This window comes from Heloderma suspectum, chromosome 2 (genome assembly GCF_057233095.1).
Source record: "Heloderma suspectum isolate Gila_16-S chromosome 2, 16-S_ref, whole genome shotgun sequence".
Lineage (NCBI taxonomy): Eukaryota > Metazoa > Chordata > Lepidosauria > Squamata > Helodermatidae > Heloderma > Heloderma suspectum.
In genome coordinates this window covers 205,254,263-205,278,955 of record NC_139459.1, presented here as the reverse complement: position 1 = coordinate 205,278,955, position 24,693 = coordinate 205,254,263, and the positions used below count along the sequence as shown (strand labels likewise).

The 24,693-nt window shown below is 41.2% G+C and overlaps 1 protein-coding gene across 1 annotated transcript in view; it reads left to right on the top strand.

Annotated features, from left to right (window-relative positions):
• RGS9 (regulator of G protein signaling 9) overlaps positions 1-24,693 on the top strand; it is a 97,846-nt gene that overhangs the window by 39,473 nt on the left and 33,680 nt on the right. The window contains exons 11-18 of the mRNA XM_084837497.1: positions 1,614-1,676; positions 7,549-7,578; positions 8,930-8,991; positions 16,309-16,422; positions 17,657-17,772; positions 18,353-18,440; positions 19,132-19,270; positions 20,430-20,515. Coding sequence (XP_084693623.1) covers positions 1,614-1,676; positions 7,549-7,578; positions 8,930-8,991; positions 16,309-16,422; positions 17,657-17,772; positions 18,353-18,440; positions 19,132-19,270; positions 20,430-20,515 — 698 coding nt within the window. The remainder of the gene's footprint in view (positions 1-1,613; positions 1,677-7,548; positions 7,579-8,929; positions 8,992-16,308; positions 16,423-17,656; positions 17,773-18,352; positions 18,441-19,131; positions 19,271-20,429; positions 20,516-24,693) is intronic.

Here is a 24,693-nt window from a genome sequence, read left to right as displayed (position 1 = left end):
CTCCCTGCTGAAGCTCCTTTGATCACACTAGAGCTGCAAATGGATCTTTCTTTTTCTTCAGCTGTTTCCCCTCTTTTCACCCTTTTAAGATAGCAGTGGCTGAGGTTTAATTATTGATGACCAAACTTCATCAGACATCAGATAGCTGATCAAAACTCAGCTGTGCTCGAAGCAGCTCTGATAGCAGTACCAATCTGTTTGCCATGTCAAGGCATTTCTTCATTCAATGGGTAGCATATTCTCTCTATGGTCCAATTCCCATGCCAAGATTTTCCTAAAACATACTTAAAAAAGATATAGGATTGGATCGAAATCTCATGTAAGTGGCAGTCCGCTCATGTAAGTGGCAGTCCACTAGTTCCATAGTGGAGGCCCTCTACTCCCTGCAGTCCTCACCCCCATGCGTTCCCCAAATCTGCTCCAGAGGGTCTCCCAACCCTCTGGAGCAGATTTGGGGGACGGGGGCGGCGGCTGCAGGGGAAATCTGTTCTACCATAATTGGATACAACTCTCAGAAAGTGTTCCTGTTATTAAATTTGTCAGGTGTACTGAAGGAGAAGACTCTTGTACCTTTACTAAGTACATAGTAAAGGGAATTTTGCCTACTGTGGCCACAGTTTGAAGGGGATCCTCAGCGAAGGCCCCTCTGGTAGTCTCCTATTTTGGTGGGCCCCCATCTATGGGCTTCCCTGATGGTAGCTGTGAGCTGCCATTAAATAATTCCCACAGTGCCCCTGATACAGCATTGCTCTGGGGCATTGTGAGAGGGAGCACCATTTTAATTTCCCACAATGGCTTGCAGTGACACTACACTGAGGGGAAATCTAAAATTTCAGCTTGTAGACCCAGCCAGCTGCCTGGCGTGGGCCCTGCTACCCACTGGTGCTGGGTACTGACACCGGGTCCAGATATGGCTGTGTGTATTCTGCACTAAAAACAAAACAAACTAAAGTAAAAAACATGCACCCCAAATCCTGTGACCTTTATAAATTTTGCAAATTAAGCAAATATGCATCTATTTGCCTGTTGTTACTTATTTCTACACCATATTGAATTAGCAGGTCCAAAATATTGAATATAGTCTGCTTCACCTAATCCTAGGAATGGGCCAGGAGGTACTCCGGGAATTGAAGCTTGACCACTGAAAACCTGAGCTTTCCTCTGTCTCTGGAGGTTGCGCCCAATATTACCGACACATTTGAAAGCATGTTTTCACAACCATAAGGGCTAGAAACTTGAGTTTTAAAATGGAAACTGAGATCCTGAGGTTGCAGAAATATGCACCCATTGTATTCCCTGTGCTTCTGCAGAGCTGCAAAATAAACAGTTTTTTGAGGCACCATGGCATGTCATTATTTCTACAACAAATACAATATTAATACAGTTCTTGCCTGGTTCAGGCTTAGATCTGGAAGACAAAATGGTGAAGCTATTCTATTTAGGAAGTATCAGTAAGATCTGCATAATTTTGTTTCAAAATTAATTTGTCATGCAACTGCCAACTAATAGGTAGATTTCATCATACATCATATAATAAACAGGAGGGCCTGAAGTAAATTTGCATATGGCACAAATATGTCATTGTTGGGCTTTGTTTTGTTTCTGTATAATAGCCAGGGATGCAAGACACACTTGAGTATGGCTTAGACAGAGTGACTGATCCCTGTGAAAATAAGGTAAATTAGGTAAGTCTGCATTTTACAGAATTACTTTGATTATATTTTTGAATGATGATGTACTGCAATGCATTCCTATTCTTAAATATGTATTTATTTAAAATTTCTTCAAGAAGTCTCAGCCAAGCCAAGATTAGCTATTAAGAACCAAAGGGCCAGTGGTGAAAATGGGCAGGAACAAAGAGGTATGGAGTACCATACATTGTAGAGTTCCAGAAACCTTTGGATTCACACTGATTTCTAAGTTTAGAGTACCAGCAAAAATTGGGGCATTCTTAATCCATGTCCCCTATGGGGTTTCTTGCTTTTCCTTGCCCTCAGTTTAGTAGAATAGCACACAGGAATATAAGTCAGAGGGCAGTATCCAACAAGACAGAACCACTGATTTCCCCAGAAAATCAGTGTGCCAGCTAGCACTACTGGCATTGCACTAGAGAAGTTTAAGGTAGTGCGACATAATTTGAGTTAGCAGTTGTGCCCCTCTGGATACTGCCCATAACTTTTATATATTGCACTAGTGGCCTTCTTGGCCAAGTTCTCACTGAGGCAGTTCATCTGCATCTTGGCCATTTCACTTCAAGGACGAATTAGACAAGACGAGGGAGATCTGTGATATCGTATCTCTTTAAATGTTGGCAAATTGCTGCAGTGAAGGGGGTTCCATCCAGATTGAGACCTTGGTGGTAGAGCAGTTAACACTTTCCCTTCTTGCACCATTTTCCAGATGAAAATTGGAACACACAGATATACAGCTGCTATTTGTGCTATTAGGAGAAGCTTATATGTACAGGAGCTACCCCTTACAAAGCAAATAGTAGCTTGGGGGCTGGGGGAGGCCAGTTTCATCACTAGTGCTGTTGTCATAATCAGAATCGCTTCTGCAACTGTAATGGCAGATGTTATCATGGATCTCCATGGTTTTGTCTACTTTGGTCCTAAGACTGCAGCTGGGGTTTAAGTAAGTGAACGGTTATACCCAAAAATTAAATATTTCCCTGCACTTAAAAACTGGCATGAGCATGTCGCGGAGAAGAATTCCAATATAGTTCTTTCCCTGGTGTGCTAGTTTTCTCTGTGTTGTAGTGTTTTTGTGTGGAGTGTTCCATCATGTAATGAGCTCACCAGGAGGAAATGTTGTGGAGGCAACAGATTTTAAAGATACAGAAGCTGCATTTGTTGTGATCTGAAGTGGTACAGTCTAGACCCATGTTCAGTGAGAATTAGACCCTTTTAAGCTCAAATTTAATTTCAGTTGCACAAATTGTCTTAGAATGAGAAAGATGTTCTGGTATGTAGGACTGTCTGAATGTACATTCTAGTCATATAATGTAGCTCTTTACAGAGAACGAAGGGATAGAGGAGATTACAAACCAGGCATTTGAAGTGATCTCCGTGAGCCCCTGCCAATGGAAGTGAGGCGGGTGGCTACTAGGAGGAGGGCTTTTTCTGCTGTGGCACCCCGGCTGTGGAATGAGCTCCCTAGGGAGGTTTGCCTGGCACCTACATTGTATTCCTTTCGGCGCCAGGTGAAGACCTTTTTATTTTCCCAGGCATTTTAGCATTTTAGCTTTCTAGACTTTTAACTTTGCTGTTTTAAATCTGTATTTTAAATTCCTGCACTGCTGCTAGGTTTTATTGTGGTTGTATTGTTATATTGTGGTTTTAATGTTCTATATATTTTAAATTGTTTTATTGTGTGCCGTTTGGTTTTAATTTTTGTGAACTGCCCAGAGATCTTCAGCTATTGGGTGGTATAGAAATGAAAAAAAAATAAATCTAATATTTATAGGCCAATTGGCCCCCTGCCGAAGGTGAGGCTTAGATGTTGCTTGGTGTGCATGAAGTCAGAGCTTTCCTCATGGCAATTGTTTTCATCTAACCCTTCGCAGTGCTAATAAACTTTTCATTTGTGTAAGGGTTCTCAGTGGTTTCAGCTGTCAGAGGCAGGTAATTGCTATGGCCAAGTGGGCTTGGTTGCCATGGAAACTGAAGCGGAGAGCTAAATACTAGGGTTTAGGTTTTAACTTTAAGAGGAGGTGGTTCACGTGTTGTTTTGAAAGCAGAACAAGGGTCTGTTAGCCACGAGGAACCAAACATAAACTGGAAAAAAGATTATCAAGCCAAGCTATGTTGCTCATTTATTTACAGTCTTATGTAGAGGAAGGGTTTAGGTTTTTGAATGCTGTAGAAAGCTATTAACGCTGGACTTAAATTCACACATACATGCTCCAACTCTTTCCAAATGTGCTGCATTCAATCCTTTCTCTACCACTGCCTAATAAGACTTTTTCGTCCTTTTAAAACTTGTTCCCTCAGTAGGTGAGCACTTGTTTTCCTCAGTCCTCAGAAAAATCTATTCCAATTGGGAGGAAGTGTAGATTGAAGAGGGGGATTGGAATGGAAAGGACTTTCTAAAAAAAAAAAAAAAAGAGTTTATTATGAGAAGAAGCTGTAGAGGCAATAGATTTTAAAGATATAGAAGTCCCATTAGTTGCTGGGAGGCAGAGGTTGGGGGAGGGAGTGCTGGGTCTTTTCTCCTCTTCCTGAGCTGGGAAGCAATGTGGATGATGGGATTAGTAGCTGGGAAAATTGGGTTTCCCCCAGCAACAGCAGATAGTGACTTAAATGCTGGGAAAATGGAGTTCCTTGGCAATTGACAGACTAGCGAGAGAAAGATGTCTGAATTCCTCCACATCTGGATCACACACAATCATTCTATTAGGAATGCAGAAAAAGACCATCATGTGGCAAGTCCCACTGCGATTGTATGTTGGTAAAGGAGGATTAGGAAGGTGAAATATGTTGATGCTTCTTGGCCACATTTCTCTTAAATAAATATGGAGGAATTTTGTTTTCACAAAAAGTTGTGGGATTTTATTGGTGGGGTAGGCTGATCTTTACGCTCAGCTACAGACATGTTCCCACAGGAAAAGGGCTGTAGATGTATATGAGTATCACTGCAAGTCAAGAGGCCTTATCCAGGCAGTGGGAGGGGAATCATACAAACATCATAGGACTACATCTGTCTCATTGTAAATAATGTATTGTTGTAACTAGGTCCCGAAAGAAATCCTCTTTTCATATGGTTAATTTATGGTCCAAATTTGAAATGTGGAGACCACTATCCAGGGTGGTTTTATGTATTTCATATTGTTCTTCTTGGTGTTTATGTGTATTTATATTTTAAATTTGGACTATTCTGTGTTTTGTGTTTATTGTCAATCTTTTTGATTGGGGGAACAGTATGATATGCAGTTTAAAAATAGATAATAAAGCACCCCAGGGGCACTTGCATATGCAGTCCCCTAACCCAAGCCCTATAGGCTCTGTTGTTAATCCAAATTCAAAGCAGAAACTCTGTTATCAATGTCAAATGAGTAAACTGTTCAACTCAGAGAGACATTTTCATGAGCTACTGTATTGATGAGTGAAAAGGCTGCAAATAGCTTGTGGAATTCCTTTGTCAATTCGACTCCTTTGGGAGTTTTGCTACTGTCCTCAATGAATTCTTGGGTGTGTACTGTACCATTGAATCCCTGACTAATGGATCATGGGGTGGCAACCCTAAACCAAAAGTTTGTTGCATTTAGACATCAAATTATAAATGGAAAACACAAGAGTAACTAACAAAAAAATGATGGCAAGATGAATAGATAGATGAAACTCTTCAGTTTAAAATAGCAGATACAATACCCATTTCATTAAGAGCTTTGTTGCTCTCTGAAATAGATAATTAACAACTTTCCTCCTATCTTTTCTTTTCTCTTTCTCTCCAGTCTATTTTTCTCCGATGTGTATGTGGCCTTCCTGTCTGTGAAGTCCTTCTTTGATTGTTCTGTAGAAGACTAAAGCACTATAACCTCCATATGAGTCACATTCTATTATATCACCGCTGTTCTCCTTATACAACTGTATATTTAAGAAACACCGGCCTGGGAAAATGGAGCTTAATGGGAATGAGGGATGTATCTAGTCTTATTCAGCAGACATTTTGATTTTATAATGGTAAACGTTTACTTTCAGTGGATTAGCCACACACAGTTAAATGTTGTCATTTAGCTGATGATTGGGAACTCTGGTGGGATTTGATTGTGACTGTGGGCTCTCTAATGGGATAATGAAGTGTCCTGAAAAACTCTATTTTAGAGTCAATGGCTTGCTGGGGGTTCATACACATGCACGCACACAAGCCAGGTGAAGGGCCCACCTCGGTGAAGTCCCAGGGTGCATCCCTTTATTTTCTCTACCATCAGCAAACAGCTAAAATGCTCTGGGGTATAGTAATATGTTTCATTTGAGGACAATTCTTCTGCTCAACCCTGACACAGTGGCCTAGCTCAAAGGATACCTTTGGAGAAGCAACTGGCAAGCTACATTGATTGCTCATCTCTGCATTCAATTTGGGAGCACATATTTATGTGGCTTTCAGGTCAACACCCACATGGGTACTTCTTCCTGTTACACTGTACACTTGCTTGCATATAAAGTCAAATGTACAGTGTAACTTGTGAAGAAGTCCTCTTATTTAGCTATGATATTGTAATTTTTAAAACTATTTTTATTGTTTTCAGACTTTAGACTTTGACTTTAAAATACATATGAATTGCATAAATGTAATACATTACAATAAGCATATATTATCTACAATGCTAACAAAAATATCAAGGGACCTAATACAGCCTAACACATCCAATATTCACCTATATTTTCTTAAAATCCAACATTTTCTGCAATAAATAGTATACAACCATCTTCTCAAGTGCTACTGCATGCAATTAAAGTGCTAATAAGGTAATATTAACCTGTAAGCACCCAATTTCAACATTTAATTCCTTTGGTATTGTTGTTTGTTGTTTTCTAATTCTTAGCTACGTTACACTTTTTAAGGAAAGGCAGGATACAATTGTTTTAAATAAATAAATATTCATAGAGTAGATATAGTCTCAGAAATGGCATAGTAGTATGAATCAACTTCTTTCTTTTGGTGCTTTCTTTTGCTGGTACTGTATTATTTCAATTAGCAAAAGGCCTTGGTTCATGCAAAGTGCTAACAGTGCAATCCTTTACATGCCTACTCGTGTTCATCTGCTCAAAGTGCCCCCCACCCCGCCTCATGAAATTGCTTTTCAAAAGACAAAGAAAACTGGTGTCCAGACCCTATTACGCACATTTGCATGTAATAATTAGTTAGCCCCTCACACGTGGCAGATTTCCACTACACAAGCTGGTGGGTGATTGAATGAGAGTCATAGAAGCAAAAGGGCCTTCTCAAAACTTAGGGGCTTTCTTGAGAGCCTGTGCTTGGCGTGCCTTTCCTCTGTTTCCATCAGTTTATTCCAAACAAAGTCATGGCATGATACTTCAAAGGGAGCTTCAGGAACAAACAGTCTGCAGTTAATTTCTAGTTTTCAGTTGCTTGCTGGCTGATGGATGACACATAACATCATCTGAGCTATTTAAATCACAGCATAAGCACAGCAGATATTGTTTCTGAGGCTTTTAATTGCAGTGTTTATGTTTTGCAATGTGTCAGTTCCTGTCACCTTTAACTAATACTGAATGATCTAATCTCTGTCTCCTAAATGAATCTATATTAGCTACATTAGAATAACCCTGTAATTAAAAGCACACACATACGTGGGCTGAAAACGAGCAGGCAATACTGTCTGCTGAATAAGTCTGAACAAAATCATATGGCGGGTGGAAACTCTTCACATCAGTGCACTCTTTGTTAGATAGATGTACTGGGTAGATGCTAGTCTGAAATTAGTTTTTAATTGTTAAAGGGGGTGTTGCTCTGTTCTAATGCAGTTTTGAACACACACTCAACAATTTTTATTTTTATTTCCTATTACATTCCTTTGTTTTACAGAAAAAAACCATAGCTGTTTACAGGAGAGAGGTAATTTCTTTTTCCCTTCTGTAATAAATATTAATCAGTGGTTGTTTGCATTAATGATGATAAACATCTAGTCCTAATAAAAGCATCACTCTCCTAGATGCCGTATATAAAAGTCATTGTAACAGTCCAGAGACTGCCCTGGGGCACCACACATGTTTGCCATGTGCCAAGTAAAAGACTAGACTGGGGTGATTTTCTTTTTTTAAATGCATGAGTGAAACTAAACCAGTCAGATTGCATTCTCAGGCCCAGATCCAATACTGCTATCACTGTATACCCTTTCATTACACCCAGGCAGGTAAAGATTCATGGAGAATCTACAATCCGGGTTTACTCCCATGCATCCTTGGCTTAGCCCAAGCTTTTTAAACAGTGGGCACAATATATTTCCTGGATGGCTCAAGAGATGTTGGTACCTCAGGTAGGGCTGTTAGAGAAATCCACAATGGATTCAATTGCACAGACTTGCAGACCAGGTTTTCACTTGGGGGGATTTGCACAAATTTGTGCTTGCAGTAATGCGCATTAGCGCAAGTGGAACAAAATTCTTGTACCTTCATTAAAAAAAATCCAATTCCATCAATGAGCAGACAGCAGAATGAAAGACACAGGTGGAATGGATTTAACAAAATCTGAACATCCCAAACCTCAGGCAGAAAAGCCACATTGTCCCCTTCCCGCCACTACCACTATCATCATGGTAGAATATATACTTAATTCTGAATGAGTTACCAAACCATCCATTGGCCACCTCATTTTGTTTACTAGTAGGAGCAGCTCTTTGCCTTCTTTTCTCCCAGCTGCTAATTCTCAGTCTGAATTACCAACCCAATACAATTTCAGGTGCATTTATAGTGTGTTGCATGTCACTTAATGTCTAACCCCCACAGCCTAGACACACATGTGGTTCCATCCATGCTGGTGGCCTAAGCTGTTCCTGTCTTTCCCTGTTGTAGATCAGGGGTAAGCAACTTGTGGCCCTCCAGATGTTTTGGCCTGCAACTCCCATGATGCCTCACATGTGGCCCTCACCATGTTTTGACCTACAAACTCCAAGTTTGTAGGTCAAAACATCTGGAAGGCCACAAGTTGCCCACCCCTGTTCTAGATGAAGGTGACTGTAGGAACAGTGCAGGCTGGGCATTTTGCACAGCAGGGTGTGTGCAATGAACCTGCTTTGTTTGTTTCAGTACACACACTTAACTTACAGTCGAGGAAGGTGCCTTCTGGGTACTCACCTAGGCATCTTCTTGTGGTTGGAAGAAGAACATTGCTAGCCATTCGGTGGGTGAGGCTTTCACTCAATTGTCTGCTATTCTGCTATCACAATGAGAACTGTATGCCTTTGCAGATCATGTACTACCAGCAGGCCATAATGAAGACTACAGTAAAGTCATCTGTCTCCCTGGGAGGGTAAGTTCTGACATCCTTTATGCTAGGGGTGGACAACTTGTGGCCCTCCAGATGTTTTGGCCTGCAACTCCCATCAGCCCTCACTGTTGCTTAGGGCTGATGGGAGTTGTAGGCTAAACATTTGGAGGGCCACAAGTTGCTCACTTTTACTTTATGCCCTTCAATTTGTTTGTAATCAGTTCAGTGCTTTCAATAAGGTGCCATAGCTAGGGATATATTTTTTAACTGAAATGTCAGGACTGATGCCTGTCTTGAGCTTGCTCCTTTGGCTGTGTTTATTCTGTTGCAGGGTTGGGCAACTTTTTGGGGTGGAGGGCTGCACTGGGGGCTGGTGAGTCCTCTGGGGGCTATGTTCATGGGTGGGGATGGTGGTGGATAGAGCCAGGGCCTTCACACACATTTACATGCGCGTGTGCACGCACACACATACATGCACCCTTACCCTTCCTCTTACATAGACATCCTTGCTTCATCCCACACAAGCAAACATTCATCACCTCCCCACTGACCTGTCTGTGTCATTTAGACAAACGGGCTCCCTTCTCTCCCCCCTGGCAAGCCCTCCCTGGCAACTCCACAATTTACGCATAACTAAGCACTTTACGGCCACAATTTGCATAAAATATGCTAACTACAACCATAATTTGCCCAAGATATGCAAATTCCTTACGCAATTTATGTATCTTGCCATTTTTTAAGGGAAACATTTAGATGAAAACTGCAAGCCAGGCTGGGAGATCTGGGGGAATCTGTCAAGCCCCAAGAGGGCTGGATTTCCCTGCAACAGAAATCCCCCGGACTGGACCCAGGCAGATTCGCACATTCTGAGCATAAAGTCCCAGTTTCAGTTAGAGCAGAAATTTTCAGCACAGCTTTATTTGCCCATTTTGGGGTGGGGAGTGAAAAAAACACATACAAAGACTGGGGGACAGGCAAGCTTCTCCAAACTTTTCAGAGAAGGGTTGCATACCTGACTTAGAAGACAAGGTGGCTGAGGGGCTGGTTACTTCTCCGCTGCCATTTTTTTTTAAATGGCCTTATAGTTGGCCTTATATAGTGACTGCAAGGAGGCTTCCCAGTTTGTAGCCTTCAGCTGCATCTTTGTAACCTGAACACAAAGCAAATGAATGTGCAAACCTCTCAGGCTTTAGAATCCATTGATCAATGTGATTTAAGCAGTGAAACACAGTTTCTAAGAATTTGAAGCAGAAACTAGCTGTGCTGATTGGCTACCCCCCCCCCCCTTATCACCAAGAAACTTCCCTTTCCTTCCAGAGCAATTTTGCATTTTAAAAAACCTTTAAAAAATAAAACAACAGATGTATGAACAGATAAATGCATGGATACCCATGTGGCAGTTTAAAAAAAAAAAGGCAGAGAGCCCTTTTGAGGCATGGGGGAGGGGCAAGATTGATGGCTAAGCCTGCATGCAGTTCACTGATATGCACGTCTCTCATTTTGCTCTCAAATCCTGGCTCACCCTGCAGCTGAGGGATGCAGTGTGAGCTCTCTCAGTGTTATTTCTGTCTTTCTCCTAAGCAACTTGCACAAGTCAGTAAGTAATTTGTGCAAGCTGTTTAAGATTTCCATACTTGGCTAGCCCATCAGAATCCTTACCAATATTATTTCCAACACTAAGATTCCTTCCTTTCAGCAACCTGATGAAAGGAATGTTTATTTGAATAGTAGCTGTTTTGGAGAGGGAACAATAATCCATTTTTAGAGCAATTGGGACTTGACAGAAGTCAGGTCTCTTTGGCCCTTTCCCCAGATTTATCAGTGAATTTGCCAGTTAAAATTACCGGCTCTCATGGGGGGAGGGGGAGAGAGAGAGGGAGAGGGAGAGAGAGGGTCTTTTTTACAAGAAATCCATGCGTATGCCAAAGATGGGTGTCTCACTTGACACTTACCACCTCACTTGATTCAATGATTTTCAGTTTGAGTCTTCAAGCCACAAAAGATCCAAAACACATAGCTTTTGTTAGACTTGCTTTACTCAGTAAGGCAGTGTGTGTGCTTGTCATACTATATGTGAATTCTCTTTAGTTATTTGTTTCTGTTAGTGATCCAGCCAAATTTCATAATTAGTTGGGTCATTGGTTGAAACTCATCCCTTAGTAATTAATGCTCACTTTTGTAGTGAGCTTTGATCAATGTACTATGAATTTGCTATTAAGTTAGGAATTGATTGTGAGCTTTGGAGCATGCACAGTAAAGTAGTACACAGATTCCCCCCTAAATTTTCAGCCATCTGACCAGCTAGGAGCCCTCTTCCCAAAATTACTTGAAGCAGTCTCATTAGCTGCTTCCCTCAACATCACCACCACCACAGCTCACACACACACCACTCACAGAGTCCATCTTCATACTGGCTATCAGTGGGGGCAAGTAACGATCAGATGACATCATCATGCACACAGGCCACATGAAAATACCCAATCAGAAAGGGGCCACATAAGACGATGATGCATGCTGTCAATGTGCACTATGCAATTCCAAACTGCAGCTCCCAAGATGCACTTTGATATTGTGCATGTGCAAAAATCATATACACAGAACAAGGTTTTTTATTAAAGGAAATCTCTTGTCTGATCTCACATGGACGAATTTGTTACATTCCAAGAAAATAACAAGTTCACCCAGGTAGGATGTTGTTGTTGTTGTTCAGTCGTTCAGTCGTGTCTGACTCTTCGTGACCCCATGGACCATAGCATGCCAGGCCTTCCTGTCCTGCGCTCTCTCCCGGAGCGTGCTCAAGTTCATATTCATTGCATCCGTGATGCTATCTAGCCATCTCATCCTCTGCCGACCCCTTCTCCTTTTGCCTTCAGTCTTTCCCAGCATCAGGGTCTTTTCCAGGGAGTTTTCTCTTCGCATTAGGTGGCCAAAATATTGGAGCTTCAGCTTCAGTATCTGTCCTTCCAATGAGCACTCAGGGTTGATTTCCTTTAGGATGGACTGATTTGACTTCCTTGCAGTCCAGGGGACTCGTAAGAGTCTTCTCCAGCACCACAGTTCGAAAGCATCAATTCTTCGGCGCTCAGCCTTCCTTATAGTCCAGCTCTCACAGCCATACATTACTACTGGGAAAACCATAGCTTTGATTAGACGGACCTTTGTCGGCAAGGTGATGTCTCTGCTTCTTACTATGCTGTCTAGGTTGGCCATAGCTTTCCTCCCCAGGAGCAAGCGTCTTTTAATTTCATGGCTACAGTCACCGTCTGCGGTGATCTTGGAGCCCAAGAAAGTAAAATCTGTCACTGCTTCCATTTCTTCCCCTTCTATATGCCAGGAAGTGATGGGGCCAGATGCCATGATCTTCGTTTTTTTCATGTTGAGTTTCAAACCAGCTTTTGCACTCTCCTCTTTCACCCTCAACAAGAGGCTCTTGAGATCCTCTTCGCTTTCTGCCATTAGGGTGGTATCGTCTGCATATCAGAGCTTGTTGATAATTCTCCCAGCAATCTTAATTCCGACCTCTGATTCATCCAACCCGGCATTTCTCATGATGTACTCTGCATATAAGTTAAATAAGCAGGGTGACAATATGCAGCCTTGTCGTACTCCTTTCCCAATTTTGAACCAATCGGTTGTTCCATGTCTGGTTCTTACTGTTGCTTCTTGACCCTCGTACAGGTTTCTCAGGAGACAGGTAAGGTGGTCTGGTACTCCCATCACTTTCAGAATTTGCCACAGTTTGTTGTGATCCACACAATCAAAGGCTTTAGCGTAGTCAATGAAGCAGAAGTAGATGTTTTTCTGGAATTCTCTTGCTTTCTCCATGATGCAGCGAATGTTGGCGATTTGATCTGTAGTTCCTCTGCCTCTTCTAAACCCAGCTTGTACTTCCAGTAGTTCTCGGTTCGCATACTGCTGAAGCCTAGCTTGTAGGATTTTGAGCATCACCTTGCTGGCATGTGAAATGAGCGCAATGGTGCGGTAGTTTGAACACTCTTTGGCATTGCCCTTCTTTGGAATTGGAATGTAAACTGACCTTTTCCAGTCTTGTGGCCACTGTTGAGTGTTCCAGATTTGTTGGCATATTGAATGCAGCACTTTAACACCATCATCTTTTAGGATTTTAAATAGCTCGGCTGGAATACTGTCATCTCCGCTAGCTTTGTTGTTACTAATGCTTCCTAAGGCCCACTTGACTTCACTCTCGAGGATGTCCGGCTCAAGTTCAGTGACCGCACTATCATGGCTATCAGGGACATTCAGATCTTTCCTGTATAGTTCTTCTGTGTATTCTTGCCACCTCTTCTTAATCTCATCTGCTTCTGTTAGGTCCCTGCCTTCTTTGTCCTTTATCATGCCCATCTTTGCACAAAACGTTCCCTTGAGATCTCCAATTTTCTTGAAGAGATCTCTAGTCTTTCCCATTCTGTTGTTTTCCTCGATTTCTTTGCATTGTTCATTTAAGAAGGCCTTCTTGTCTCTCCTTGCTGTTCTCTGGAACTCTGCATTCAGTTGGGTATATCTTCCCCTTTCTCCCTTGCTTTTCGCTTCCCTTCTTTCGTGAGCTACTTGTAAAGCCTCATCAGACAGCCACTTTGCTTTCTTGCATTTCTTTTTCTTTGGGATGGATTTCCTTGCTGCCTCCTGAACAATGTTACGGACCTCCGTCCATAGTTCCTCAGGCACTCTGTCTATCAGGTCTAATCCCTGAAATCTATTCCTCACCTCCACTGTATATTCATCAGGGATATGATTTAGGTCATACCTGAACGGTTTAGTGGTTTTCCCAACGTTCTTCAATTTAAGCCGAAATTTTGCAAGAAGCAGCTCATGATCTGAGCCACAGTCAGCTCCAGGTCTTGTTTTTACTGACTGTATGGAGCTTCTCCTTCTTTGGCTGCAAAGGACATAATCAATCTGATTTCGATATTGATCATCTGGTGACGTCCATGTGTAGAGTCGCCTCTTGTGCTGTTGGAAAAGAGTGTTTGCTATGATCAGCATGTTCTCTTGGCAAAACTCTATTAGCTTTTGTCCTGCTTCATTTTGTACACCAAGGCCATGCCTGCCTGTTATCCCGGTGATTTCTTGACTTCCTACTTTAGCATTCCAATCCCCTATGATGAAGAGGACATCTTTTTTTGGTGTTAGTTCTAGAAGGTGTTGTAGGTCTTCATAGAACCGATCAACCTCAGCTTCTTCGGCCTCAGTGGTTGGGGCATAGACTTGAATTACTGTGATGTTGAATGGTTTGCCTTGGATTCGTACTGAGATCATTCTATCATTTTTAAGATTGTACCCCAGTACTGCTTTTCACACCCTTTTGTTGACTATGAGTGCTACTCCATTTCTTCTAAGGGATTCTTGCCCACAATAGTAGATATGATGGTCACCTGAATTAAATTCACCCATGCCTGTCCATTTTAGTTCGCTGATTCCCAAGATGTCGATGTTCAATCTTGCCATCTCATGTTTGACCACCTCCAGCTTACCTTGATTCATTGATCTGACATTCCAGGTTCCTAAACAATATTGTTCTTTACAGCATCGGATTTTCTTTTCACCACCAGACACATCTACAGCTGAGTGTCCTTTCGGGTTTGGCCCAGCCGCTTCACTCTTTCTGGCGCTACTTGGAAATACCCTCTGCTCTTCCCCAGTAGCATATTGGACACCTTCCGACCTGAGGGGCTCATCTTCCGGCGTCATCTCTTTTAGCCTTGTGATACGTTCCATGGGGTTTTCTTGGCAAGAATACTGGAGTGGGTTGCCATTTCCTTCTCCAGTGGACCACATTTTGTCAGAACTCTCTGCCATGACCTGTCCGTCTTGGGTGGCCCTGCACGGCATAGCTTATGGCTTCACTGAGTTACGCAAGCCCCTTTGCCACAACAAGGCAGTGATCCATGAAGGGGAGGTAGGATGTACAAACTGTAAAATCCCCTCCGTCTGTGTTTCACGGATTGTCAGGCGCCTTTTGTTCTGTCATCTGCTCACAGACGGATGCAATTTTTTCCCGTCATGCAGAAAAATAGACAAGTAATTATGTAAGAGGTTTCATAACAATTTACATAATTTAGCTTAGTACATAACATTTAGTGCATTGTCTCCAATTCCATTCAACTTTTCCTCAGCAGAAACTCGCATATTTTCCTACAAATAAATATGTGTAAATTTCGGGAAAGTAAAAAAAAAATCCAAAAGTCCACAGATTCCACGTGGCCTGAGGGGGTCGCTCTGCAATGGATTCTGCAGGTTGGATGCTTAGAAATCCGAGTTCATTTTAGTCTGTCTCGAATTTCTCCAGCATCCCTACACTCAGGGTAAGTTCGGTCATCACTAGTTTTTGCTTTCTTATATGATCTAAGTCTCGAGTTGAGTAAGAAAACTTCACCTGTATTTAATTCCATCCTGCTTTAGTTCTTTGGCTATTATCCCTACATTTCTCTTATTAATGGTTCTGGGAGCAGCATCTGAAAATATTTGAAATTTTGCACCACCTATTATTATTTTCATAGATAGCCCTCAGAACTAATAGTCTCATTCTGTAACTTCAAAATTTCACTAAAATGTCTCTGGATTTTTTGTAACTGAGTTGCTGATTTTGAATTTACTCTCATGTACAGATTCTGAATAATTTGGTTTTTCCAAATCTAAGATTCCTGATATTTCTTTTCCTATAAACATCCTGAGATCATTTAAAAAACCCAAGACTGTATGCATAAGGGATCTGCATTGGACTAGTATCTTCTCTAGCAGAAGCATCTAAAACATGCTTTCTGAACTGGTGCCCCCCAGATGTATTGAACTATAATACCCATCAACTGTAATTGGCCATGCTGGCTGGGGATGATGGGAGTTGTAGTTCAACACATCTGGAGTGCATCAGGTTGGGGAAGGCTGATCTAGAAGCAGGAGCTTTCTATGAGATTACAGAAAAAAAACCTGTTACCTGTTTGTTGGCATGCATGAGCAAGCAATTCTGGAAGGTACTGCCAGGGATGATGGTAGAAAAAGCCCAGGTGCAGGCCTCCACTGGAGCGTGTAGCCCTCAGGAGTGCAGCCAAGTTTTTGAGTTTGTAAAAAAAAAAAAAGATAACAGGGAATTTGCTAGGTTGAACATCTTCCAATAGAGGCCCACTTCCCAACAGCTCATTATTTGATTAACCAAACTGATTGCTTAGAAACATAATTTGGTACATCTCTTCCTGGGCTGTAGCACTTCATACTGCATGTGGGGGATCTTCATGTGAAGTCAACCAAGACCTGTGTTAACAGTTTTCTTTTTTCCCTTCCTACTGTTCTGCTTAAAATACTGCCCGCAGATGGTCATCCTATTTTCATCTCCAATATTTTCAGAATAGTGAAATACAGTGAACAATTCTGCTCCAACGACCCCATAATTTCAGGATGCCTCCCCAACAACCCCTGGCTCACAGATGATGTTGATTTTTGGGAGCTCAATGCAAAGCTGTACGTATGTCATTTACCTTCAGCTTGTGAGTTGTATTGACTATAACTGACTTGTGTGTTGTTTTAACCTCAGAGCAACATTTACCTTTTTATAGACCTATTTTTCCTTGCTACTCTTCTTTCCTGCTTGATAGGTTTGGCGAGTAGGGTTGCCATGTCTTCACCTGAAGATGATGTTTGTCCCTTGAAAAGTTTCAAGCCATAGAGAGAGGAAGCTGGTGCTGTGCTTCTTGCCCTCTTGCTCCATTTATCTTATTCTCCTTTTCTGCCTGCTTTAGCAAGCAGCAGTTCAGAGAAGAGTGGGCAAAAGGGCTGATAGATCAGCAGGTGTGGTAGCAGGATCCTTTTTGATCCTTTAGAGCTTTTAAAGCAGAGGGCTGAATTCAATTTTGGAGACGCTTGCGGGAGCCAGATTCCAGTGGTGGGTGGGACTAAATGTAAAAGCCAAGATCACCAGCATGTTTTTGCTCAAAGCTCTTCCTGCCAGTGACTAAGCCTTAGGAGAGGCATTTCACCCTTTCAGAATGGGAAAAACTGCAGAAACACTGGGAAACCACCAAACAATTGGTTGGGGGAAAGGGAGAGGAACCAGGGGAAGGGGCATGGCCATTTGGGAAACCCCAGAGGAACATATTGGGACCCCAGGGAAGCCAGATTTGGCCCGTGCGTCTTAGGTTCAACACCCCTGTTTTAAAGGGACGAGCATCACATCTGGATGGAAACCTTGCAAGATCATATTGGTAAGATCTTCTCAATTTTGCTAGCTATACCCAGATGTAGCAGACATAGCTTTCTTTGGAAAAGAGAAGAGAGACATTTGTAGCGTGGATGAGGATTCTCGCCAGCAGGTTTTACATTCACATTACAAACCTGATTCATGAAAGAGCCACTGGAAGCCTTGTATGTGTGTGGCCTGAGAGCTGATCAGAGCATGCTCTGCTATTGAATGCAAGTGCCTCCACAAAATGAATCTTCTTGCTACAGTGTACATTCTCCAAAACATAATTAGGATTCATGCTTTGTTCTCTGACAATGGAAATAATGAATGCCAACTCAGTGAAGCAATTTTGTTGTCAGTCAAAGCAGATTTTGGGGGTATAATGATCTTGTCATTTGCAACAATACTTAACTACCAGTTACTTTACTGGCCTGGCCTCAGGAGCACATAATGGCATATTAGAAAGCAGGGGGGAAATATCTTTGTAGCCACTTATTTGTAATTAAACTTTTGCAGGGTAGAAATCCCCACTAAAGCACGAGTGGAGAGATGGGCCTTCAATTTTAGTGAGCTGATGAGGGATCCAAAAGGCCGGCAGAGCTTCCAGCTGTTCCTGAAGAAAGAATTTAGTGGTGGGTGTGAAATTGTGCGCACTTTCCCCCTTTTCTAGTTCCCCTGTAGCACAACAACATCACACTTGGCTAGGTGAGATTAATTTCATTTACAGAAAGCTATTTCCTCTCTTTACAAGGTGAAGTGATCAGAGGTAATGGTGCACACAAAGAGAATAAAACTGTCAGTGATAGTTTTGCCCATGGAATTAGTGTCTAGGAAGCCATCAAGTGGTTCAGGGCATAAAATAGCAATAGTAACTACAAAAGGGGCTTATATGGCATATTAAATACAAGTTTTGGTACTTTACAGATCTCTGCATTTGGAAGTTCACAAAGAAATAAAGTAGCCAGATGTGAAGGAAAACAGGGCTCTCCTAGACATTTAATACTTGTGTAGAAGAGGGAATTCTGGAAAGCAACTCATCACGGGGGGCGGGGTGGGGGGGTGAGAGAAGCTGTACCTACCAAAGCACTTCTTATAGAAAACACTTCAAGGATTTCCTTTGCATTTGGCCACCCTAGAATTATATTCATTTCATTTAGAATATTGAAGCTATGAATATCATGCTATGCTATTTCTTTTTCCCTTTTAATTCAGGGGAGAATCTGGGGTTTTGGGAAGCATGTGAAGACCTAAAATATGGAGACCAATCCAAGGTGAAAGAAAAAGCAGAAGAGATTTACAAGTGAGCATACTATGGTGCTACAAAAGTATTACTGGTTTCTTTTCTTAACTTGCTCCATTTAGTACTATTTCTTTAAAAATAATAATAATTAGAGACTGAGTGAAAATTTCTTTTGATGTGTTTGGGAGGATTTTATGGCATTGGTAATCCATGGAAACTCGGTTTGTATAAAGCCTTTGTGTGATCCAGTTGCACATAGATCCCTGCCACAAGATATGTGCCAAAAGCCACATTAAAGTGCAGAGAATGGTCATGTGAATTCATTCTAAGAATATAATAATAGGCATACTTACCTAGAAATAAGTGCTATGGAATTCACCAGTGTTAGAATTTTATCCAGAATTAAATCTGTTCTTTTTTTTTTCTAGCACTGGAGGTTTTAACTAGCCACATGATCTGCGACCTTTGCATTGAGGACGCTTTAATATATAATGAGATGTCACTGAAAAGACTCTTAAGGGTGGTGGCTTGATCTCCACAGTAACATTAGTGCTGCACATCATTAGATATAAGCACAACCTTTGAGATACAGGGGACCCTTACAATATCAGTTCATGTCAAAGAGCAAGAAATGCATTCTCTTGGTGGAAGCAGATCATGTAGATCTGCTTTGGAACTTGAAGAATCTCTCTGAATTCTTTCCTCCCCTACTTTATTACATAATTCTCCTCTTCATTATTTTCAATTTCAGAACCTTCCTGGCACCAGGAGCAAGGCGCTGGATCAATATTGATGGCACTACTATGGGCATTACAGTCAGAGGCCTCAAACACCCTCATCGCTATGTCTTAGATGCTGCACAGACTCATATTTATATGCTCATGAAAAAGGTTTGTCGTTTTTGCTTATAAATCCAGATTGTTTTTTCCAGCTATTCGAGTGGCTTCGCCATAACTCCCATGCAACCTTATTTGAAAGAGAGAATATTTGCAGATACCTGTTTCCAGTTGTGTTTGAAGAAAACATATGAAAGAAAATTAGCCTTGGGACAGCTCAAGTTTTGTGGGATTGGCTCATGCCTGCCTTTGGCGATGCAAAAATATCAAAAGTTTATCCTTTGATGAGGAAAGAATGGATGTATTCCTTGTGCCCAAGAAGATGCTTTTGTAAGAGCTAGGAATCAAGAACCTTCAGTGTTCACAAAGGGAGCAATTCTGAAATTCTGAGGCACTGAGAGTGATCGTCAAGGTGAACTTTGCCATTTGAACCAAAAGTTACACAGAGCTAGAGTTCTTCATTCTTCTGGCAGTTCCTTATTGGCTATGTCATAGGCTTTCTACCTTTTCCATCCTAGGGTCCTCTTTTTTACATGAAGGCCTCACTCCCTCTTTGCCCATACATCTGATCTAAGAAAAATAGCAGTAGAAGCAATGACGCAAGTAAAGAAAAAGTCATTTTATGTGACTACAGCAGTCACAGGCCCATATCATTGTACAGTTGAAGGCAGTAGGAGGCCATCTAGCCCATGGTCAAGACCATCATGGCTCTTCCAGCCTCAGTCAATCTGTGCAATTCCATCTACAATAGGCCACACATAAGGAAGGTGCCCTGCAAAGGTGGTTACATTACTTATAGCTCTGAATGATGGGCTAATGTATTAAGCCATACCCCTCAAGGATTCCTAGCACAGAAACTCAGTAAGACAATTCCCACTCCTTATTTGCAGCCATGAGTTGATAAAACATGTACTTGGGAAATGGAGGAGAGACATTAATGCTATATTTATCCTTTACTGGATGCTTTGGCATTTGAGAAAATGACTTAATAGACCCCAGCTTTAACCACATGGACATTAATTTAACCAGTGTTTTTCATGACGCATATTTAATGTAGAGAAGAGATGTTCTCTTGTGCTACTAGGTGAGATTATTCTCTCTCTCCCCGCCCCCATCCTAGCCTCTTTGACTCCTACACAGCTGTAAGGAGAGATGATTTTAATTAGGATGCTTGTAATCTATAACTACCGGTTCTTTTTCTTCTCCCCAGTAGGATTCTTATGGTCGCTATTTAAAGTCTCCGATATACAAGGAAATGTTGTCCAAGGCAATTCTACCACAAGAAGTCGTTAAAAAAAGGCAAGTTCATTTGGGTTTAATTATGGGTTATTTGTATTAGTTTAAATGAGGGCACTAAAAATAAAGTGCCAGAGCCTGAGCAAAAATGACTGTGATTTAGACATTTGTATAATTTAAATTAGGTCTTCCACTGGAAAATAAAAGTTTGGCTTTAGAGATGGATAACCCTTTTTTTCAGTGAAGCGTCTGCTCATTCTTGTTTCCAGGAAGGAATAGGTTGGCCATTGAGGAATAACCTTTTGCTCTTATAACAGCTTAGATGTGCTCTGGCCACTAACATACAAATTCCCCTCTTCCCTGCTTGAACAGAAATAGCTGCACCTTGTAACTGTTAGTTGTCATAAGAACGTAAGAGCCATGCTGGATCAGACCAAGGGTCCATCTAGTCCAGCATTCTGGTCACACAGTGGCCAACCAGCTGTCGACCAGGAACCCACAAGCAGGACATGAGCACAACAGCACCCTCCTACCCATGTTCCCCAGTGACTGGTGTACATAGGCTCACTGCCTCTGGTACTGGAGACAGCACATAACCATCCTACAATAGTCCGATCTGAAGGCTCCTTAGACTGATTTATTGACATATAACAACAAATATAATATTAAATATGTAGTGTATAGTGACACAACATTAAAAATATGCAGTATATACTTACGGTAGCTTCCCCAAGAGCATCACATGCATTTTCTCAATATCCTTAAGAACAACCTTATACAGTCGGCCTGTAAGTTACCCTCCTATGACAGAGGGGGCCAGCTAGGGCTGAGAAATAGTGGCTTCCTTCAAGGCTGCCGGTAAAGCTTATGCATAGGTAAGATTCAAATCAGAGACATGTGTTTTAATACCCCCCCCCCCCCCCACACACACACACACAATCTACACCACTTATCAGTAAAGGCTACATAAGCGAAAAGGTGGATGAGCATGCTCTGGAAAGGGAAACCAACAATCCCTTTGTAATGTTGCCCCCTATTTTCTACTATGAAACTTCATGGAATCAACCCTAGACACCTCCATATTAGCCGTTGATAATGCCTCCATATTAAAAAAAACACACAAACATACACACAATTTCTGTTCAGATACTTAATTCGTGTTTGGCTGATAGGTTCATGGTAGTCTCAGTTGCTCACCTGCCATGATTTGGGCTGAATTTTTAACGACTCAGAAGAGATAACTGCTTCCTTCTGAGAAGACCCCTTCCTTGCAATTTCCCCAGCACCTCTCAAGACCTAAGAGTGCTGGAAGACATAGATAAGAAGCCAATTTAAGAAACACCCTCACTGTATTTAATCCAAATGTCCTTTTTGCTCTCCAGGGCTAAACTCTGGGGTGGGAGAGGGACAAAACACAGCTACCCAGAGTGCTGTAGGCTTGCAGCAAAAGCTAGCTGTGCACCGTGCTAATTTGACTAGTGCCTATGATGTTACCAGGATATTTGCACTCCACAACCCCCAGAGCAGTTTCACATCACTTTTAAAAATGTCTCCATTCATTTTAATAACAGAAAGGATGAGCATATATGTTGGCAAATGTATGTGCTACTTTTTAAAAAAAGTAAAAAGGAGGCAGCCTGTCTGATGTGTGGTACAAGGAACAATCCTGCTGGCCACATCCTAGAAAATATGTCGGCCATGCAAATTGCAAATCTGGGAAATCACTCTGCAGGTGAAAGATTCGCTGTACATTCACTTTAAATGTTGTCTTTGACTTTACCTTAAACAGAAGATATCCCCCAAAAATACGTTGTATATTTTTAACACCGTATTGTAGATTTCAAATTTTAATGTATACCACTCTGAGATCCATTTTGGATGAAGTTGCAGCTTTTTTTAAAAAAAAAATACATTAATGAATAAAATAAAGTCCTCCTTGCTGCTTCCCCTGATGGCCTTTAGATGGCAGGACAAGGCAACCCTTTTCCAACAAGTTTTTGGAATATTCTGACTGCTTTTCAATGAAAATTGCTTTCTTCTTGGGTTTTATTGCTTTTTCATTCTGTCTTAGTTTTGTATTGGGCTTGATCCAGACTAAGTTAGTCATACCTTAATCTCATTAAAATCAATGTGACAAGTTATTCATGACTAATTTAACTCCAATTCATGTCAATGGGACTGAAGTCTGACTAACTTACTCTGGATCCAACCTTTTGTTTTTATACTCGTAAGCTATCTTTGGAGGCTTTTAAAAAAAAATCCCCATCATCATCATGATGTAAGGACCAAACTAGATGTTATGGCAGCAGACTCATATCTTAGAAGGTGAATCTCTACTGAATACCTGTAAAGTGATGGTGATGGAGATATGATTTCAATCAGAGAAGTAGTGGGCTGGGTGGATAGCTCAAATTGGCTTTTGCTATGGAAATATTTTATATAATTAATAAAATTTCACCAGGCTGCTTTTCTCTCAGCTGGGCTCATTTCTGGTTTTGGGGTAGTGGGTTATGAAGAACAGCAGTGGGCAGCAATAATGGTTCAGCACCCTCTTTCCCATTTTACAGCTGTTTGGCAGACATGGATCTACTACTGAGTGTGTCAACAGCCCAACGGAAGCAAGAGTTGTATCCCTGTTAATATCACTTAGAATGTTCAATGTCAATTAGAATGGCTCTACATTAACGAAGCCATTTGAATGTTTCAGTGGGCTAGAGATGGTTTATTTTATTCATTCTTTCATTCTTTCTTTCATTTCATTTCTATACCGCCCAATAAGCTCTCTGATGATAACATTTGGATCTCCCTTGGGAATGTGAGTCTTGGGTCTGCCTTGGCTAGAGAGAGTTCAAAATTACTCTGTATAAAATTTGTCTAGACAGAGAATTGCTGTAGTTTAATCAAAACAAGATTGTTTGAATATTCTACATATAATCTAAAGTGTTTAATATCCATCTATTTTAGGGCCACTTCGTATAACTCTACACACACTTATATGAGAATAAGCCCCATTGAACTCAATGGGGGTTACTTCTGAGAATTAATTGCACTGTGCCATCTGTCTATGGAATGGTGGCAGTAACTGATTTTTAAATATGTATAAAACAGACATCATTTGTGAGTTGATTGGATTTTTCCTAATGTGTCTTTTTAATTCTGTATTGAGAACATTTACAGCAATGGCATGTGCTTGCCATATAAAGCACAATGCTCTGGAATAACCCCATTGATTTTAATGGGAATTTTGAATTTTTTCCTGTTAATGGACATGACTCTCTTAAGCTGATACAAGGCCCTTATATTATGTGTGTCAAGGAAGTGGACAGAAATCTAGATTTTATTTATACTCACCAAGGATGAAAGTCTCACAAACAAAGTTTCATGTGCCTATTCAAAAGAGTCTATAAGAAGTTCGCAAATGTCCGCTTCTAATTTGCATTTTTCCAGGGTGTGCAATATTTGTAATGTTTATGCAGTGTGCAGTTCTATGATACCTGGCCATCAGCAATGCATTTTTCAAATACAGGTATACTGTGCGAGGTTGCTTGTAGCCCTAGCAAATACAGTCATGTTTGCTTATAGGTGCTTTTGGAGTACAATTCATGCTCCAAACATCATTCTGATTATGTTGAAAGAGAAGTACAGGCAGGCAGCTGCTTCACAGAAAATACTTACTATTTTATATTTCTTTTCACTGCTGTTGGTAACCATACCAGGAAAAACAAATAGTGAAAGGGAAGGCTTTACAGGCACTGTATGGTATGGACATCTTTACTGGCATAAGTGTTTTTAAAACTTGGCCTTGTAGCCAAGATGAAAAAATCAAGTTAAATTGACAAATACAGAACGTAGCATTCTTCTTTGATAGGTAGTTAAGTCCTCATGGAATTAGTCTTGTCAGTTTCATCTGGTGAATATTTATCATACACACAGATACACCCCCCCCCCCGTGCTGATCGCTACTGTCCACCACATCAAAAAGCCTGTTGAACGGTAATTACCTGCTGCTGCCATATTCATAAGAAATGTTTGCCACATGCAATAGCTGAAATAAAAACAATCTTATGATGGCTTTGCTGCATCAGTAGTCAACATGGGAGTTTGGATCCAGAGTTTGAAAGGAGTCAGGGAAGGGAAGGATGGAAGGGAACCATTGCAGCAGCCAGTAAATGGAGATTCCTTAGGTCAGTTGACCCTACCAAATTTTAATTATGGTATAAATAAAACATTTGTCCAGAGCT